Source organism: Eleginops maclovinus, chromosome 20, assembly GCF_036324505.1.
Source record: "Eleginops maclovinus isolate JMC-PN-2008 ecotype Puerto Natales chromosome 20, JC_Emac_rtc_rv5, whole genome shotgun sequence".
NCBI classification, from domain to species: Eukaryota; Metazoa; Chordata; class Actinopteri; order Perciformes; family Eleginopidae; genus Eleginops; species Eleginops maclovinus.
Genome location: NC_086368.1, coordinates 23589894 through 23604869, shown reverse-complemented (window position 1 = coordinate 23604869; position 14976 = coordinate 23589894). Strand labels below are relative to the sequence as shown.

Below are 14976 nucleotides of genomic sequence, written 5' to 3'. Positions count from 1 at the left end.
GATGGATGTTTGTCACCGGATGATTGACATGCTCCCGGCCGTGGCCTCTACCAATCACACACTGGCCATTGTTGTCCAACAGCCCAGTGACAAGCAGCATGACAAACGCTCCCACCTGTGAGGCCATCCGTCTCCTGACAGGATTTAGGTCTTCAGTTTTACCTCTGAAGGACAACACTGAACTCATTCACTAAGTACAAGAAGGGAAAACACTTGACTACGGCTAACTGTTCCTGCATATGTTTAAATATTCCTTCTTAAATCCGCGTAGGTCATCTAGGATATCTGTGTTCTCTCATTTTGCAGAGGGAACATTAGTGGAGATGGCAACTACATTTGATTGGTTGGTGCAGAGGAAGGCGTCTTTTACTACACAAAAAGACCATCTGCCACTTAAACATATCTACCGTTAAATTAATCCCTGAGAAAACCACTGACATTATACATTTTATTTCTACCTCATAATTCCAGTACATTTTAGATCCTTCCTTTTCACTAAAGTAACATTTGGACATTTTATGCTAACATGGTAAAAAAAACAAAACAATACTCATGCCTGTGCAGTAGGCCTATGTAGCTACAGCCAGTAGCTTTCTAGCTAAGCCTAGCATATTAAAGACTGAATACAGGGGACAGCTAGCCGTGCTATAAAGACAAAATGTGTCTAAATCAGTAAACTTCAGAGGGGCTAAAGACAGATTTTGTTGCTAACAGACTACAGGCTAGCTCTTTACCCTGCTTTAAGTTGTTGCGCTAAGCTAACAGTATCCTAGCTGTAGCATCATTCTTAGCGTAGCTACAGACACAAGAATCTCCAAACTAAAGCTACTTAGGTCAAACAATTGCTCTATTATTGAATGGAAGAGTTTTGTTTTTTTTGTCAAGTCATTCCCTTGTTGTCTCTTTTTCAACAAGAGCTACAATGTCAAATCAATCAGGCTAACTACCTAATAAAATATTTCACAATAAACATGATAGCTATATCCCAAACTGTAATACACCTGAGGCTAATAATACAACTAGGGCCTTGTTAATTTAACAAAGTGCTCATTGTTGTAGGGATCCTGAGTATAAAATGAAAGCCCTTGCAGGTGAATGAGCGCAGCTGTGCTCCAGTGGGATTGTAACAATGGAGAGATATTGCTCTTTCTCCCCTGGTGTGTCTTTAAAACAGGTGGCTCGATTAAGCTGAGAGAAAAATATGGATTTAATACTAAAATGATCATGAAATCTCATATTGGAAGCTTTACAGGGCCTTCTATTGGGGAACAAATCAACAAAACTCACCTTTAAAACATAAAAAGTCTTTAATTACATCACTCATTGTTTCCCACACATACATGTTGAAGAGTACAGATGCTAAGGTGTGGCTCCATTTAACACGCTCACATGTGTTACAGGAGTGTGAGCTCAGGCTGTTAAACTCAACAGCACTGATGAGCAGGAATGCAGCGATCACTCTCCCCTCGAGCACCAGGTTTCCCTCGCTTCTCAGCGGGGCCCAGGAGCATGGAGGAGCAGGCAGGCTCCCCAGAGTAAGAGGGTGCTTCTCCAAGAGATGCTTCCTCTGCTTTTCCTCCCCCAGGACGGGGCTCAGGACGCTGACAGAAGACGAGCTGCTACAGTAAAGTGCTGCGAACCTTCTCGTAAGCTCCCAGGAAGATGAAACCGCCCACGCTGATGAAGGTTATCCTCGGTATGCCGCCTGCAAACAGACTGCGGACAAAGAAGAGAAAGAAAACATGTTCTTAATGCAGGAAACACTTTAAAACAAATTCAAGCAAAGCAGTAAGAGATGTTTGGATTACGTCTGATAAGAGTTTTGTGAAGCAATTTTCCAATACTTCAACAAAGACAACATCTGCATTTTTGAAGTTGAACACTGCGAGTTCAAACCAAACAATATCACAGTGTACTGCACAGTGATAGATGATCATACCAGTCTATGGCTGAAGACTTTAAAGTGGACCCTGCAATCGACAGAAGTAAAAAACTAATGGGCTAAAGGCGAACTAGCGTTGCTATTAAGAACTAGCCTTTAGCCACTTGTTTGAAACTGTCTTTTTTTCAGACACATCAAAGCTTTTAAGGAAGGAAATGGAAAGTGTGACATTGCTGACTCATTCTCGAATTTCGCGGAGCTCACATTTTGCAATTTTTAAGGATTTCCGGATAACTAAGTGTGTCTGCCCAAAAAGGAAAGCCTCACCTCTCTGCCATACACTGCAATTCATAACCAGGTCCTTAAACCAAAACCAAAAAAGTTCATTCATGCTATCACATATGTGTTTGTTGGAAAATGAGCGTTACATTTTTCCATTAAATGTTTGAAATTTCTTTGCCACATGATACGTGCGATAAGTTACAGAATATACAGTTATTGATGTATTTTTTGGACTTGGAAATGCATGATCACATCTCGAAAATGTGCCAGATAAGATAAGACGTACCTTTATTAATCCCCGTGGGGAAATTCAAGCGTTTATGTGGCAACAGAGAAAAGAACAAACAGAACAGATTCGCACAAAGATATGAAATCAAATAAAATAATAAATAAATAAAAAGTTGCAGCTTAAAGAAAGCTTTTGAACAGAGCTGAGAGCCGCTCAGACTGTCTCTGGTATCCTTCCACTGATCGACAGTATTTGTGGGTAATTTACAGCGCCTTCAGGTGGGGCTCAATCATAAGGCCTGGTTCTCTCCTCCACCCCATAGAGAGCAAGAGGAGCCCACGTTACAGCGACTGAGGCCAAAGAAAAAAGCTGTTGACGTTGCAGGGGTCGAAGGATGCGATGAGCTATGAGAGAGCACCAGTCTCCCCCCCCCCCCCCCCCCCCCCCCCCCCCCCCCCCCCCCCCCCCCCCCCCCCCCGCCTCTCCCCGTTCCACACAGCTGTTTTTGGGATTAGGCATAAAGCCCCCACCCTGAGGCCTCCCTGGAACTCTCCCCCCCCCCCCTTCTTTCTCCCTCTGTGCATGACGGATGGCCGGATGACATCCACACATGTCCCTCCGCTGTCCGTCCATCCATTCCTCCGTCCCTCCATCCAGCGGCGGCCCCCTCAGCTGGCTCCGCTGCCCGGGGATTTCTCCTCCAACATCTCCGTTTTCTTGCTGCGTCATCCATTTCTCCGACACATGCTCAAGTTGTCCCGTCTGCCTTTCCGTGTCTCACTCTTCTTTTTTTCCCACTATTCTCTCTGCCTTGTCTCTCCCTCGCCGTGTATTTGCCTACCAACACCTTCTGCCTGCCAACACGCCTCCACGCTCACACGGTCCGACCCTGGCTAAGACAGAAGTAATGGATGAAGAGTATTGTGTCTACAGGGATGTTTGCCTGTAAGTGTGTGTGTGAAAAAAGATGTCTACGCAAACAAAAAGTCTGTCTGCATCATTTGCATTGGTGTTTGTGTAAGTTCTTGTGTTTCCCTTTGTTTTACATTTTTGGAAAACTTTTAAGATATCAGAAACGTCTGTGTGTTTTCCATCAGCTGTGGGCGAGCAGATGCTGAGGAGAGGCTTTTGTACGGGAGAGGTTTGATTTGTTATAATAGAAAAAGCACAAGTGTTACTTAAAACTGTAATGATGGCGCTGTTCTGATCAAGTAAGTCATGAAACAACACTAGGACCCTGAAACTGAAGCAGCTAAATGCAATTCAGCAATTTTGACTGTGTATTTCCCCCCACTTTTTTTTTCATTCTGTCAAATGTTGAATTATCTTTGGTCGTTTCATGAGATGAAACAAATTGCAGATGCTATTGGACCAGCATGTGATTCAGTTTGCTCTCAATTCTAAGGGTTCAGGGTTCAGAATAAGTGCAAAAAACATAGAGAATCAAACTCCCAACAACAAGGAAAGCGCAAAAATGATCTCTTCAAGCAAGTCATACCTTTGTAAGACCACTGTTGTTTTGTCTTTTTTGCATGAATTGAATTGCCAAGATGCAATTGAAACAGATGCATTTTCAGTTTACGACGGAAGATATGCAGAGTTTCTGCTGTCCTGATGTCAATGTGGAGATCATTCCACCATTTAGGAGCCAGGATAGTAACCAGGCGTGTTTTTGAGGGCTACCTGGGTCGCACTCGCACAGAGCGAAGTGCACGTGATGGATTGTATGGACGGATACACTAAGTGTGCATTACAAACTGGACATTAACATGTCTCTAATGCAACTGATTTATGGGAAATGTAGGATGACTTTTCTCTGGAGTTTGACCCATACTAAGGACTAAAAAGTCAGTATATCTCAGCAGTCTGATTATATGTTGCTTACATTTTTAATTTAACCCATCATTCTGGAGTCTCCTTCATTTGTAATTGCAACACTACACTACACTGGAGCTCCTCTTTGAGAATAATGAACATAACTCATGTAATTTCAGGTCTTAAAGATCAAACTGAAGGACTATCAGGCCCAATAATTCACAGGAATTGTTCAAATGTGAAATAAGGTGTCTATCGCTCTTCTCAAGGCAGGCGGCACGTGATACGATGAAGGCAGTGGATTGTAGCCTACTGACTAAGGTTGAGTAAAAAAAACATGAGTCAGTTTCAAAAGCGTTCAAGGACCCGTGGGAAACCGTCTAAACTTGCAAAAGATCTTATCATCACAATTTGGCATCTTGGATTGATCTTAGCTTGGCAATGCATTACATAGCTTTTTCAATGATGCAATAACCAAGAAACAAAAAAGAAAAGCTACAAGGTGGACGTTAAGTTGAGGTTTCCCTGTTAATGTGAGATCTAGGTCACCGACAGACACTGCAACTGCAAAGCTGTACAAGGTGCAAAGCATGTCAGGGATCTCTCAGTCATCCCAACTATTCACACGTTTCCACGTTTCAGAATGCCAAGGCCCGGATCGGGTGTTTTCTAAAAGACGTCAAGTGAAGGGTTCAGTGGTGTGTGTGAGACAAAAAAATGTGTTTGTGTGAGACAAGGAGAGTCCAAGTGTGTTTGTGTAAGCACGGACTGGCGTAAAAGGCTCCAAATAAACGGCGAGACATTAGTCAGAGGTTGCCGTCCTGCCCTTCAGCGAGTTCTTTCCATCCCAACACAGCTTTCCATCACCATCTGCTGAAACATAAGCCACAGGCCCGCTGCAGGAAACTACTTACTGACACAGCAATATTACATATGATATCCAAAGCTAATCAAGGAGACACAATCACGTACACAGAGCAGCTGGGCTGCTAAACAAGACCATAGACACAACAAGTCCGGAAGTGTTCACCTCTAACGTCTCATGTGATGGATGTGATCGCCAGCAGCGTGAGGAATGAACTAATTTTAAACACAACGCTCTTGTTTTGTCTCAGCTCCGGACTACTTTTACATTTCCTGTCGGGGATCAGGCCCACTTGTGGAGTCCGAGAGGTCAGAGCAGAGCTCACATATTCCCCCTCGGCTCCCCCGGGTGCCCTGACTCGCACTGACATCACAGCCTGGCCAGCCACTCAGAGCTGTCAGCCCGCTATTGTCGGCAAATCACTCCTCCTGAGGATCGGACTAAATATAGTTCCATTGCACAACAGGAGAGTGCATGAGAACAGCGGTAGACTCCAAGAAATGTCTCAGATAAGGGTGTAGAAAAAGGCCGGGGTACTTGAAAAAGAGGGTGGAGATCTTCAAATGTATGTTAGAGTCCATTTGTGGTTCTTGTTGAAGCGAGGGAGTAATGCTGAGGTCAGAAGCAAACATTTTCAGAGGACAAATTCACAAGGAAGAGCCTAAAGTGAAGAAGTTACACATTCCTTCAGTAGAGGGTAGGGCTAATTCAGGGGTGTCCAAACATTTTTAACTCAGGGCCACATAGAGAAAAATATACGAAGGGCTGGGCCCCTCAGTAGAGGTGAGGTGTATTGCCTTAGGTTTTAAGTTAGCAAAATCAATCAAATGTAGGTCAATTATTCTTGATACTTGCTTGAAAATCACAACTCTCCACAGGGTTTCATTTATTTAGTTACTCAAAGTGTTGGCAGCTCATCCCTTAAAACAGAAGCCTCAGATTGCTTCTAGAAAGGCAAAATATGAAGGGTCTACTTCAAGCTTGTTATGGTCAAATTGAACTTCGTGAACAAAAAGAAACACAGATGTACCGCCACTTCTCTAAAAACACGAACACCAACTCTGTCATCCGGAACACAGCGTAGGAAAAGGATTGTGTGAAGTGTTGGGGATGGTCTTTGGAAAGGGGTTGCATTAATAACACCTTAATAGGTCTAGTAATCGGGCTAGTGTATAAACCTTGTGTTGGATTGTGTTATTAGGATTTTTAAAAAAGTAATCAGATTACTGATACGTTTAATAAAAATGGTGGTTAGCAGGAATTCATTAGCAGGAATTTAAAATACATTTTGTAGTAAAGAAAGGTATACATCCTTGGATATTTGCACTCATTACAATTCAAAACAACTCACACAATGAACTATACCGTCTATTAAAGGAAAAACGGTTCCATTGGGTGAACATTTTGCCAATTGAGGCATTAAGGATGTTCTGCACAGGATTCCAGTTCAAATTAAGATCACGATAAATCCTTTTTGCCGAAAACGTCAAGCTTCTATTATTTTTAGCAGACTTCAGGTCCAGCAGGACATACAGGACAAACAGGGAAATTTGCATCTAGGTTAATTAAATATGATTTATACGGGTACTGCTGCTGCTCCAAGTTAAATCCAGTAACAGATATGTGCCAAATGATTCAAGTCCCTGGATGATGACAGCATTTCACATCTGGAAGGCAGAACTTGCACTGTACTGTGATGGTGTTCCCCCTCTGCTTTAGAAATAACGGGGAATTATCTGAGTTTATTTGCTTTTTTCATATCAAGGTAATCTTAAAGTGACTTAAGCTGCACAACTTAAAAAATGTGATTCAATTGGAGTACTGACTAGATTGTCTAACAGGTAACTAAGCTAAAGATTGAGTCTCACAACTTAGTTAGTAACAGTATATTTTTCCCTTTGTCAAAAGTGCTCAAATCGCTATAGTGAAGAACAAATGTTCCTGGGGCCATACAAGTATAATTAACATTCATTCACAAACATCCTTTTGTTGTGTGTATGTGGCACAAACAAGTCATTTGTTTACTTTCCTCCATTTTGCTTTACATGAGGCACAAAGCAGTCGCAGCCCGGGGGCCATGTTGCTTATTAGTCTATGTTTTGACATGATTCCTGGTGCAGTGTGGTTACTAGAGAGGGAGAGGGTGGGGGTGCAGTGTGAGCTCCCCTGCTCTCTGCAAACCCGGGGTCTCTGGGGCATGGCACACACATGGAAGCACTTTAGAGCTTCACTACACTGCAATTGGGCCTATTACCATAATTACAGCTTTAAAGCCCCAGCAATTTGTATCAGGCATGCACCAGCGCAACCACCAGGCCTTTGGCCCTGTGGAGAAAAGCCCCCCCCCTCCCATACACCCTTTTTACTTTCTACACACTCTCCCCTGTCTCTGCATTTCATTATATTATTGTTCTCTTTCTTCTCATTCTTCACCTTCTCCGGTTACATCAATATCAGAGGACTTTTTTTCTTCGTGTTGTACGGCTTACAGCGCATGCACATTATGAGTGAGTGTTACAGCTGGACCCAGGGGAGCGCTGGAGGAGATAGAGAGGAGTGGAAAGAGAGAAGAACTTCAAAGCGTGGTGCAGAGTTGGGGGAATGGCATCAAAGCGCTCCTCAGTACATTACCACTCGCTTACTGTTGCAGCTGGGAGAGTGGGATTCAGGCTTTTTTCCGTCGGGCCCCCGCCAACTATCACCTCATCCAGATCATGCAGTAGTCTCAAACATCATCTTTATTAAAATTGACGGCTGGCTTATTACCGATGCTCGAGAGCGGTTTGTAGGGAATCACCCTTGGCTCATATGAAACACAAAGCTGAAATGTAATTTGTCTTTGATTAGATTCCAGCGCTGCAGCCCGCACAAACAAACACAGAGGTTTGTGTTTGGAAGAGAGTGTGTTTGTGCGTCCCACTGGTGTTTGGCCCAGTCCCAAACCAAATCTGCTACGAGCATTAAGCCGAGGTGCATCCTAACTAAGTGATGGTGGCTTGTACACATGCGAGGCTATTATTCACGCCGGCTGAGTGTTTGTTTTAGTGCTGGCAGCCCTCGGCGGCCCCATTAGACCTGGCCTTTTGTCCGGTGCGCATCATAAACACATCAAAACACTCAAATAAACCCTTCCACTTGGCCTCTGTAACACAGTAATCAATAGGACGTTGCAGCGAGTGGGCGGGAAAAGCTTTTATGTCTAATTTTTCAGCTGCGGGACTCTATCATCAAAGTTGATTACGTGAGGGATCAGGCGCGGGTTGAATCAAATCATGTGAAATAAGAGGTTTTTAAAGCGGTTTCTGTGAAGAGGCTGTTCGGCTGTTCCGTTGACAATCCCTCTGGACTCACCCTGGTAGGCCTCGGGTCCTCCACACGTCACAGAGCACCATGGGGATGTTCCCGCCCGCCGCGGTCGACCCGGCCTGTAGAGAGGGAGACAGAAAGAGAAAATAAAGGCGTGATGACGGATGGATCGTCTCCTTCCCTTCCTGCTTCCCCAGCGGACCCCCTGTTTAGTCTTCTTCTCTCGCCTCCTTCATCTCCCCCCTCGCCTTTTTCTGTATCCCTCCATTTCTCCTCATGGACAGCTGTGTCAGCGAAGGTGACACCTCCAACACCCACCCAGGCACCCGTTGGGAGAAACACCCAGTCATTTGCCCACCCAAAAACACACTCAACAACTTCTCCCTCCCCGCCGTCAGTCTAGAACTTGTATTTACATAATAAGGCTTAGCCAGCCAGAGAGTTTTTAATCCATCACTGTGGAGTGGCAGAGGGGTATGAGAGCTGCAGGAGAGGGCCAGCCGGGGTTAAGTGACGGGGGGGTGGTGGTGGTGGTAGCCCATAGGCAGTGGTGTAAAGTAACGAAGTAGATTTACTGAAGTACTGTACATAAGTACAGTTTTTAGGTCAACTTTTTGCTACGTTGCACTTCTACTCCACTACAATTCAGAGGTAAATCGTGTACTTTTACCCCACTACATTTATCGATGATGATGGGCAGTATAATCAACCCTTAAATCAGACTTTAGAGGTGGTGGAAGAAGTACTCAGATGTGTTATTTAAGTAAAAGTAGCAATACTACATTTGAAAAGTATTTTGTGACAAGTAAAAGTCCTGCATTCTAAAGTGTACTTAAGTAAAAGTACAAAAGTATCGGCCTCAAAATGTACTTAAAACTACCAAAAGTAAAAGTACTACTATGAATATTGATGTGTTTTTTCCCCCAACTGGTAAATGTACAGCTAACTGGAACAACTTTGTAAACTGCTGCTGGATATGTTAACCTATACATATATTGTAAAAGTTGAATTAATAATTGATTATAAATGAGCTAATATTATAAACCTACAAAGTAACTAGAGACAAAAGCTGTCAAATAAATGTAGTGGATTAAAAAGTACAACATTGGCTCATAAAATGTAGGTGAGTAGAAGTACCTCAAAATTGATACTTGAGTACACGTACTTTAGTAAATGCACTTTGTTACTATCCATCATAAGACTTAAGTTACACCTGGAGTAAAATTCAACAGCTATCCTGCAGTACACAAAGTGATCGAAAATTGAAATTAGCTGCACCTTGACCAGCTTTGAAAACACTTTAATGCATCAATAATTATAAAACATATCAGATATATTATTCTGAAATGGGCTAATCTGCAGAATGAGTACTTTTACTGAAGAATGAGTATAATTTGATGCCAATACTTTTCTACTTTTACAAGATCTGAGTACTTTTTCCACTTCTGCTCATAGGAGGCAGGAGAAGTGTGTGTGCGTGTATGTGTGTGTGTGTGTGTGTGTGTGTGTGTGTGTGTGTGTGTGTGTGTGTGTGTGTGTGTGTGTGTGTGTGTGTGTGTTGGTGCATGCACGGCGATCTACAGCTCACTGAGCATGTAGGAAACAGTTTGCTGCCTCTGCTGTAAATTGTGTCTCCCAGATCTGCTGAAAGGAACGAGGATGATTTCCACATTTCTTTCATAGAGCAGCTGAAGAAAAAAAAAGACCCACCCCTATGCCTTTTGTTTCTGTTGGAGACAGGTGGCTGAGAAATGACTCTCGCCTCTCCTCGTCTGACAAGTTTTCTTTTCCTTTTACCGCTGGTGGGAGGAGGGAATGGAGGAGAAAAGGTGTCCAAAACACACACACACACTCACACGCAGACATACACACACACCCCCGTGTAACTTAACGCTGACATAAAAAACTATTAAAGCTTTATGCTTCTTCCTGCTTATGTTGGCTTGCTGCTTTATTATCTGGCTTTCTTACGGAAATGTGCGAGTAGTAAAAACCCTATCCGTGTTGTCCAATGAAATGAGCGACAGTGATGCCTGATGAACAAGGTGTTGGAGCGCACCAGCCTGATGTTTGGGTGCATTGGAGGGTGGAGAACATGGCATCGATGGCAGCAGTGTGGTGAACCGGCAGGAAACGCTCCAGCCCAGAGGAGAAGAGCTGTGTTGTACAGTAGCAGCGCGGTGTGCCAGGCAGCACTGCAGCCGGGGGGTGTGGGCAGCAGTCGAGCCCTGGAGGGGATTTACACGTCCAGCTACGCCCTGTACATCCGCCCGCCTCGGCCCTCGTAAGCGCCTGCTGTACAACACCGCTCTTTCATTCTGCAGGCCGAAGAAAAAGAAGGAACTGCTACTGCGGTGACGGAAACTAATGTGACACGTTCCAGCACCCATACTTCCTCCTTTCATCCGATCCAAACCATCCATACCCATCAACACCAGCTCGCTCTCTCCCTGTTCCTCTCCTGCCTGGACCTGTCAGCCTCTTCTGCTGGGAGAGTTTATACAACTAAACCAAGCTTAAGTCTGACACCCTTTTAAAGGACATGTTACCTTTTTAGCTGAGGCACTTCAGGCGGAAATGTTAAATAAATGTCATATCTTTAATGTTTTAATGGCCTCATAACTTGCATGATCAGATTCAACGATGAAAAAATGTTTACTTTCATAAAAGCTGGTTCATTAATAGAGTGGCTGATGACAGAAAATGAATCACAACCCTTTTTATTATTAATTAAGCATTATAGTCGTGTTACAAGCTTCGTCATTGACCATCATTTGCTGAGTCCAGCTTCTTCCATTGTGAGGTTCTCTTGTTCTTCTTTATCATATGTGAAAGTTAACTCAAAAGCATCACATTTTATAGTGTTGCCTGGCTCCAATAAAGACATGTCTTGACATTTATGGTACTTGATGAATTGTTAAATAAGAAACTCATCAAGGGATAAAAAAAAATGCAATATGTTACAATGTATGCAGCAGCTAGTTTAAATAAGGATAGAAAAGGAATGTTTTATGGCTAATATTGAGCAGCAGTTTGCTATGATTGTCCCTGTAAAACTTTAAATGGAATGTACTTATAGAGCGCTTTATCGGAACTTTCCGACCCCTCAAAGTGCTTTACATACTACACGTCATTCACCCTTTCACACCTCATTCATACCGTCTATCAGGAGCAACTTAGGTTTAAGTATCTTGCCCAAGGTGTCAAGGAAGTGAACAATTTGTATCACCACCACCGTTATTTGCATTCTGCTTATGTTCATAGGCATACAATTAACAAAAGCAAAAACAAAATACTATTGCAACTCCATGCTACTATATAATTGAATGGATATTAAAACATAACCCTCTGGCTTTCTCCTCCTGTCTTTTATTTTGTTGAATACCGAGTGAATACATAGCTAACTTTCCACTGTCTAAGTAAAGCCTTGTGGATCATTGACTCTCACTCCAGTTTATTTCCCAGCTCACCTGTGGTGCCGTGAGGTGCATCAAAAACTTGGCCTTATAAAGTTATAACTGAACCTCGTTGAGGCACAACAGGTCTGGTCCTTTGCTGGTGGTAAATTACAGCAGCTGCATTTCAAATCATGTTTACAGGAAGCTTTGGAATCGCGCCGTTCCACCTACAGCCAACGGCTTCTCACAAGAGATCAAGACCGTCTGAGTGTTTTGTTAATTCCTGTATCTCATTAGTTAGGATTTGGGGGGGGGGGGGGGGTGCTGAGGAATGGAACACTGTGTCTTCTCCTAGGATTATGTGTGTGTGTGTGTGTGTGTGTGTGTGTGTGTGTGTGTGTGTGTGTGTGTGTGTGTGTGTGTGTGTGTGTGTGTGTGTGTGCATGTGTGTTTGATTGTGGGGGGGGCTGATTGGGGGGATAACTTTGAACTCACTACCCTTTTCACACACACATCGTGAGGGAAGCCAGACGTACAGTTGCAGCGAGCCAAGAGTGAAAGAGGAGGTGGAGACGGGGAGAAAAAGTAGGGACAACACTACATGGAAATAGAGAGAGAGGAGGGGGGGGGGCTTTTTGAGAGGACGGAGGGTAGAAAAAGTTAACAGGAGGGACAGTGGCCTTCTGCTTCACCTCTCGGTGACAAGCAGCCTTGAGATGGAAATTCCTCTGGAGCGGCAACAAGTTCTCACTCTTACAATAACCATGCACCCAAACATGTTTCCCGAACACTGTGCACAGTCCGGATCGGATGATGGATGAGTGTGTGTGTGTGTGTGTGTGTGTGTGTGTGTGTGTGTGTGTGTGTGTGTGTGTGTGTGTGTGTGTGTGTGTGTGCGTCTCACTGCTGTCCCGGTGCTACCTTAGCTCTATCCAGTGAGCGGACACTGTTGAAATTTGCTCAGGCTTTCTGCCTGCGAGGCATCACCTGACAGCAGTGTTTAAAAGTCGCTGCCAAAGGTGGTGTGTTTTTATGTGTATGTGTGTGTGTGTGTGTGTGTGTGTGTGTGTGTGTGTACCTTCGCGAGCATGATCCTGGTCTTCGCCACGTCAAGAGGAGTGGTAACAAACGCTGCTACCGCACCTTAAAGAGACAAACACGCATTGAGCGAAGTGCAAACATAAAAGGCCCTCTCTCTGCTCACAGAAGGGTCTTTAAATACTGAAAATAAAACCATAAAAACGTCCAATTACTTAACCACAGTTACAGAAACGTATTATTTCAGCAATAAAAAGTGGAACTAACGCTCCATTAACTTCATAAAAATGCTAATATTCCCCATCTGAGACCTTCACTGTCGTTAGACCACAAATACTAGACAGACACACTGTTATTCCCAACCCCCCCAACTGCCTCAATTTCCTATGTTCAATATTTTGACATGTTACATAACTTTCCTTTTAGCCCAAAAAAGGAAAAATGATAAAATAATGTGTGAAAAAATAAACAATTCTAAAACACTCAAATGCACATCAACACAAAAGTCACACACAACACGATGAATTTTATAGAGCAGTTACACCCTAACTTCCCTCCAACTTGGAAGCTGCATGGGCGGCACGATCCAGAGGTATCCCCACTGAGCTGCAGTTTGTATCTAAAGTGAGGACACCGTGTGTGTGTGTGAGTGTGTGTGTGCGTGTCACTCCGCCACAAACATAGCAACTGCTCTCGGTAAACATATCCATATGGGCCACCGAGGAGCAATGCGACTGTAAGTGAGCTGAGGAAAGCGCTGGGATTATTGTGAAGTAACACACCGTTACATTTTACTGGTAGATTATAAGATTTAAGGATTTGTATGATTTTTTTTTTCTCTACTTTGGCAGATTAAACTTCAGCGAGCATAAAGCATGAAGCCTGTTTTTTTATTATTCTTGGATGGCAGTAAAAAGGATGCATTAGAGAAACAAATCTACATGCCGGGCGCTCAATTTAGAGGATCTAAATTTGGCTGGAAGAAGCATGTGATGTGATGAACGTTAGGATGATTCAGACGGTGATGTAATCCCGTCTTGGCCTGGGGAGGTTTTTTTTTTTTGTAGGCGGTTCAAACGGGGTCAAGTCCGTCGTAAGTCAATGCAGGGTTCAACTGGAGATATTTGGGCTGATTAAAAGGCGCCTGAGTGAGCATTTCCAGTGTTTGAGGGGAAGAGAGTGTGAAGCGCGATGTAAGAGGAAGTGACTGAAACTCGAGGATCCCTCCTGGACACCAGCTCTATCGCAGAGGGACCTGAACTCGATTCCTACCACGGACCCACACCCCCCCACTACCCCATACCCCCCTTTCCTTCTCTCCTCCTTGTGTTTCAGATCTGTATCTTCCAATACATATTTTTCAATCATTTTTCCTTTATATCCCAATTCCCAACTTTGCCGTTCTACTGTATAATAAGGCGGCCTGGTTCTTTTGAGCTGTTTGAAGCACATTTCACCCTGAAATCCAAAGTATATCTTTGACCTTGCTATTTATTCATATGGATTGTTTTGGTGCAAATTGCGCAGTGTTTTCGGGGTAAAACATGTCTGCTTTGTATAAAAAAATGTATGAAACTATATGCCAAAATTATAATCATGACCACTTTACTCATCAAAACCTACAGACCTTGATGGGAACAGTTTACTTTTGTCTTTCTACCGGACTCAGCAAACCGTAAACGTGCATCTACTCATGGATGAAAACCTCATGCTCATTAAGGCGTGAGTTGTAACTATTAGAGGTGTCCTTCTTGGCTGAGCTGTAACGTTAGCTAGTTCAGGAGACTGCTTGTCCATAAGCAGATACCTGCTCCTGTCTGCTCAGTGACCCGGTGGAAATAAAACAGTTCCTGCAGGAAACTGCTCTCAACAAAGTCTGGGGATTATCTTCAGGAAATGGGTCATGATTTCTGGTAAGAAAAATGACTGTTGAGCTCTTATATTTTCTGCACTTTCAGCAAGTCAAGTGCCATGTAGATCCATTATATTTCAGACGTGGTAGATAGCTTTAGTCGGAATCTACAACACCCTGCAACCCACACCAGAACCATGTAGTTGATAAATAGCACTACAGGTAAGAGGGAATACTTAAACTGTCCTTCCAATAGTGCACTTCTTTATACGTCCATAAATATGTACATCTACTACATTATCATTTAGA

The 14976-nt window shown here is 43.5% G+C and overlaps 1 protein-coding gene across 1 annotated transcript in view; it reads right to left on the bottom strand.

Annotated features, from left to right (window-relative positions):
• Positions 1-1291: 1291 nt before the first annotated feature.
• The window catches only part of slc25a26 (solute carrier family 25 member 26), a 54438-nt gene continuing 40753 nt past the window's right edge, over positions 1292-14976 (bottom strand). The window contains exons 8-10 of the mRNA XM_063911368.1: positions 12856-12920; positions 8425-8498; positions 1292-1716 (exon numbers count right to left, since the gene is read on the bottom strand). Of these exons, the coding sequence (XP_063767438.1) occupies positions 1620-1716; positions 8425-8498; positions 12856-12920 (236 nt within the window). The 3' untranslated portion in view covers positions 1292-1619. The remainder of the gene's footprint in view (positions 1717-8424; positions 8499-12855; positions 12921-14976) is intronic.